The sequence below is a fragment of the Chinchilla lanigera genome, unplaced genomic scaffold (genome assembly GCF_000276665.1).
Source record: "Chinchilla lanigera isolate Chin_1 unplaced genomic scaffold, ChiLan1.0 scaffold00051, whole genome shotgun sequence".
Lineage (NCBI taxonomy): Eukaryota > Metazoa > Chordata > Mammalia > Rodentia > Chinchillidae > Chinchilla > Chinchilla lanigera.
The window spans coordinates 17264634-17270112 of record NW_004955452.1 but is presented as its reverse complement, the minus strand read 5'-3'; the positions used below and the strand labels follow the sequence as shown (position 1 = coordinate 17270112).

Genomic DNA, 5479 nt, shown 5'->3' with positions numbered 1-5479 from the left:
GGGCTCAGGTTTTTGAAAGACCCCTCTGTGAGTCCAGTTGCTGCGAGGAGCCCAACTCCCTTCCCCCAGTGAGCTTCACCCTCACTCTCCCCGGGTCAGCGGGATGAAACAGGTGTGCTGCCTGGCACGCAGCGACTGCTCCCTGAGGGCTGCTGTCACCCTCCCGGGAAAGTCACCTGCAGTGCCTGGCCATTACATACTCAGCCTCTCGAAACCCACAGCATTTGGAGTGACTGTCCAGGCTCCCAGGCAGGCAGGGCAGCGGGAACCCAGGCAGGCGCCGCCAGTAGAGCGTGACCCCACGTGGGGTCCTGCCACAGCCCTCCTGGCTCTGTGACGCGGCGGCGCTGCGGGGGGCCCCGGGGGAGGCACCCAGCCAGTCTGCGCCTCGCCAGCCGCCAGGACGATGGCAGCGCTGCGGCTCCTGGCGGCGGCCCTGGGCAGCCGCGTCCCCGCCGGGATCTCCGGGCCGGCGTGGTCCCTGGGCTGCGCGCGCCGCTTCGCCACCAGTTCCCCCGCGCGCGTCCAGTTCTGCACCGACCCCGGGGAGGCGCTGAAGGGCGTCTCGGATGAGGCCACCGTCATGATCGGGGGCTTCGGGCTCTGCGGGATTCCGGAGAACCTGATCGCCGCTCTGCGGGACACGGGCGTGAAGAACCTGACCGTGATCAGCACCAACGCGGGCGTGGACGACTTCGGCCTCGGTGTCCTGCTGACCTCCAAGCAGGTGCGCCGCGTGGTCTGCTCCTACCTGGGCGAGAGCGCGGTGTGCGAGCAGCAGTACCTGGCGGGCGAGCTGGAGCTGGAGATGACCCCGCAGGGCACCCTGGCGGAGCGCATCCGCGCGGGCGGCGCCGGGGTGCCCGCCTTCTACACGCCCACGGGCTACGGCACCCTGGTGCAGGAGGGCGGCTCCCCCATCGCCTATTACCCCGACGGCCACCCGGCTATCATGAGCCAGCCCCGGGAGGTGCGGGAGTTCGGCGGGCAGCACTACCTGCTGGAGCACGCCATCCGCGCCGACTTCGCCCTGGTCAAGGGCTGGAGAGCCGACCGCGCAGGCAACGTGGTCTTCCGCGGGAGCGCCAGGAACTTCAACGTGCCCATGTGCAAGGCGGCCGACGTCACGGTGGTGGAGGTGGAAGAAATCGTGGATGTGGGCACTTTCGCCCCTGAAGACATCCACGTGCCCAACATTTATGTCAATCGCGTGATAAAGGGGGCCAAATACGAGAAAAGAATCGAACGTTTAACCACGCGGACTGCGGAAAGCACGCAGGGCAGGGACGCAGGCGACATCAGGACTCGGATCATCAAGCGGGCAGCGCTGGAATTTGAGGACGGCATGTATGCCAATCTGGGCATAGGGATCCCTCTCCTGGCCAGCAACTACATCAGCCCCAACATGATGGTTCATCTGCACAGTGAGAACGGGATCCTGGGCTTGGGCCCGTTTCCCTTAAAAGAGGAGGTGGATGCGGACGTCATCAATGCAGGCAAGCAGACAGTCACCGTGATCCCCGGGGGCTCGTTCTTTGCCAGCGATGACTCCTTCGCCATGATTCGCGGGGGACACCTCCAGCTGACCATGCTGGGAGCCATGCAGGTTTCCAAATACGGAGACCTGGCCAACTGGATGATCCCGGGAAAGAAGGTGAAAGGGATGGGCGGAGCTATGGATTTGGTGTCTAGTGCCAAAACCAGAGTGGTGGTCACTATGGAGCACTGCACGAAGGCAAAGACCCCCAAGATCTTGGATAAATGCACCATGCCGCTGACCGGGAAGCGCTGCGTGGACCGTATCATCACGGAGAAGGCCGTGTTCGATGTGCATCCGAACAGAGGGCTGACGCTGGTGGAGCTCTGGGAGGGCTCCACGGTGGACGAGGTCAAGACCAGCACGGGCTGTGCCTTTGCCGTGTCCCCGAACCTCGGGCCCATGCAGCAGGTGACGCCGTGAAGGAGCAGCAGCTCGGCCAGGCTGCGTGCTTCCTGGGCGTCTCCTGGGGCTTGCTGGGAGGGAGTGGTCACCGGCAGGGGGCGCTGTCAGGCGCCCCTGTTGTTCTCTGAGGCTTTCTACTGCTAGATACCCTATCAGAGCCAGGGAAATTTAATTAAAAACCAAAAGGGACGCCGAGCCCACTCATGTGTCCTGTGAGTACTCCAGAGACCCTGCTACCATCGCTGAGGACGCTGGTGCCTGCTCCACTGTCTATGATGCTTACAGAGAATCACAGGCCAGAGGGTCCCCTAGCAGCTGCTGGTCCACTGTTCCCCTCACGACTAAATCATGAGCCATAAAGGGGAATGATGCGGGAGCAGAAAAGCCCTCAGCGTTCACCTGAGATGCTGTCTTTCTGCTGCCATGAAAGGCGTGCGGAGTGAGACTGGGCCACGGAAGCGCTGCCTCCAGAGGCTCTTCCCTGCAGTCCCTCTGCCCTTCTCCCGAGTCTTCTGCCTGTCCTTGGCTCGCTCCCTCCATCCGGCCCTCCTCCTCCCAGGCGCCTCTCCAGGTAGCTGTGCAGACATCTGAGAAGGAAAGCAGGGCTGTCTCCATGGGACAGGACCTGGTAGTGGGAGGGACGGAGGGAGGACAGTGGTGCTAGGACCCAGCTGGAAGGGCCTTTCCACGCAGTCCCGGTGTGTCACCCGAGGCTGTGGCTCTTCCTCTGAGATCTGGGAACCTAACTTAAGGCGTGGTCGTGTCATCTCTGCTTAAACTGCAGGGTCACACGGCACCCACACCAGACTGTTCTGGAGCCCCAAACTGGCCTCATGTGCCCTCCTCCCTCCAAACCCAGCAGGGCTGTGGGGCAAGCCATCCTCAGTCTGTTGTCACACACTGATGGGAAAAAAAGAACCCATATGGGAGGGTGGGCGTGGGAGTGATCTGAGAAGGCAGAGCCTGGTGTGCCGCACGCACTTGGTCACCTCACAGCCACACAGACGCTGGTCAGAGCAGGGGACTCCAGCTGCTCACAGGCGGCTGTTCCAAGGACCCCATCAGAGTCTTCCCCCAAGGAAAGGCCAGATCTTGGACTCCAGAGATAGGGTGGGGACACATAGGGAGGTGCCACAGCCGGTCAGAAGTGGATGGGTTGTTACCTAGCACAACAAGCTGCACCTCTGGAGCTTCTGGGGGCACCCAATCTGGCCTGGTCATCAGGAGAAATCTCCAGCCACAGTGGGAAAAGACTGAGGTCTAGGAGCGGACAGGTAGGAGGGCCACCAGGAGAAGAGACGTATGGGTCCCTATTTTTCAGGTGACCAGGTCTGTGGAGTTGACCTAAAGGACTAGGGAATGACCATATCCGGAATTCCCTCAGAACTTCAACCAGGCCTGCAGATTGGCTCTAGGGTCACTTCCTCTTGCAGGCTGAGGTGGGGCAGTGCCTGCAGCAAGGGCAGGCACCGGGGCAGAAAGAAGCCTTGTGGAAGGTAGAGCCGAAATGTGGCCTGGTGCTGTTGGGAAGTGGGCATGGACATAAACTAGGCAGGGACCCTGGGCCCTAAGCATCTACCTGTCTTTCTGGGATGGTGGCTGAACACCCCACCACCACCACTGGGCCACCTTGAGCTTCCCTGTAGCCAGTGGAAGCCAGGAACTTGCCCAAGGATTGGGTAGGCAAAGAGCAGAGGAATTCTGGGAAGGGAAATTCTGGGCTCAGGAAAGGGCTGCTTGTCCAGGCTGTGAGAGAAGATAGTGTCAGTCCCCTAGCCCTCCTGCCCCTACCTCAGATAGGTCACTGCCATCTACTGGGGAAGCTCTAGCGTGGCTCTGCAGCTGCTTGCTCTGCCCGCTCTGGGCCTTAGTCTCCACTTCTGTAAAATGGGTACCTTGGATAAGCTGCATCCAAGGGGCATCAGTTGTTCTCACCTACTGTACCACAGGTACCCAGCACCCGTTCTGTCTGCTCTGAGGAGCTCTGCCAGGGACTGCTGGATAATGGCTCCAATATGTCATTTGCTCTGCGCTCAGTGGACCCCGGGAAACCCCAAAACAGCTGCACAGAAGCAAAGCAAAGTGGAGCTAGCCTGGGATACTGAACACACCCTGCCCACAGTAGGCAGGGTGCCAGGGCACCCAGAGGGAGTTGTGGCATGTGCATGGCTGGAGGCTGCCCTGAGTCTAGGCCACCTGTGTGTCAGCAGTCTGTGGGGTCTGCTCTAGTGCCTGGCATTGTGACTGTGGCCATCTTGCTCTCAGCTCTTTCATCCCCTCCCCAAGGGGACTTCCCTCACCTTTTCTTCTGTGCCTGCAGCTCTGCTTTCTTCTCCGTGGCCTCAGCTGCCACGTCCCACAATCGCTGCATGGCTTCTCTGGGCTTGCTCCAAGTGCCAGCCCAGCAGCTCACAGCCCCTGTCCCTGCAGTGCTCCCCACATCCTTGAGGCAGCCGCAGGGCCTAGCATCTTTGTTGGTAGCAAGTGATGTCATAGGTCAAAGGTTAGCCTCGGGCTGATGGGTTGTTCAATTGAGCGACCCATGGACTCCTGGTCTGAGGCCCAGCTGCTGAAGGGTGACCTTCCAGTGGACTGTGAGTGAGGCTGGCAGTGTCCTGACCTTGCTGTGGAGTGGACATCCTAGTAGGCTGCATCTGGGGTGATGGACCTGAGTATATACTGTGCCTTTAATGTACATCTGTGTGTGTGTTTACATGCACGCACATATGGGTGATGGAGGGTATCTGTGTGTTTGTGCTCACAATTGGAGGTACAGGTACTCTTATGTCAGCAAGCGTTGCTTAAAAATATAAAAATGAACAGTAATGTGTAACTCAGGGTAAAAAATTCCACACGGGTTCAACAAGAAGAGGGTGTGTGTTTTTGTCCTCATAAGCAAAGCCAGGAAAACCTGACTCTAACAAGAAACTCCTACCTATGGAAAGAAAGGTGGATCTGCTCAAAGGCATTTCATGCATTCAAAGTGTTTATTGTGGCATTTTATTTTAATAACTGCAGAAAAGTTTATGTTAGATAGTTTTAAAAAATACAGACTTCTTTGCTGTATTGGCAACTGTCTGAAATGTAAATCAGCGCATGAAAATAGCTCAGGAAAATTGAAACAAGTGTGTGGCAGTTGGGGAAAGACTTTATGGATCATGTTTTTTCTCAGAAGTTCTTGCACTATGGTCACTACAGTGCATTTACTATAAAAAAAAAAAACAACAACAACAGAGGCTATGCGCAGGACAGACAGCACCGGAGGACAGTGCTGGGGCACAGGTGTCCCTGCATGGACTGCATTTCATACTGCACCTCCGTCTTCACCCCAAGGAGGGGCCAGATCTTGGACTCCAGGGATAGGGAGGGGACGGCTGGGGTGCGGGGAGGTGGCAGGAAACACCTGGTTGGGGTGGATGAGATGTCACTGGGCATCGGAAATCTCGAGCAGCAGTGGGAAAAGGCTGAGGTCCAGAGCAGGCAGGAGGCAGCAGGAGACAGGGAGTTAAGATCCCAGTGTCACAGGCTCCGCTCTTC

The 5479-nt window shown here is 58.4% G+C and overlaps 1 protein-coding gene and 1 pseudogene across 1 annotated transcript; both read left to right on the top strand.

Annotated features, from left to right (window-relative positions):
* Nucleotides 1-40: 40 nt before the first annotated feature.
* Nucleotides 41-2142, top strand: Oxct2 (3-oxoacid CoA transferase 2; the record flags this gene model as incomplete). The annotated part of the gene is given in 1 exon segment (XM_005395266.2): nucleotides 41-2142. A coding segment is annotated over 1 exon segment (1554 nt). The 3' UTR covers nucleotides 1961-2142.
* An 84-nt stretch (nucleotides 2143-2226) lies between these two features.
* On the top strand, nucleotides 2227-2514 carry LOC106149737 (annotated as a pseudogene).
* The last annotated feature ends 2965 nt before the right edge of the window (nucleotides 2515-5479 follow it).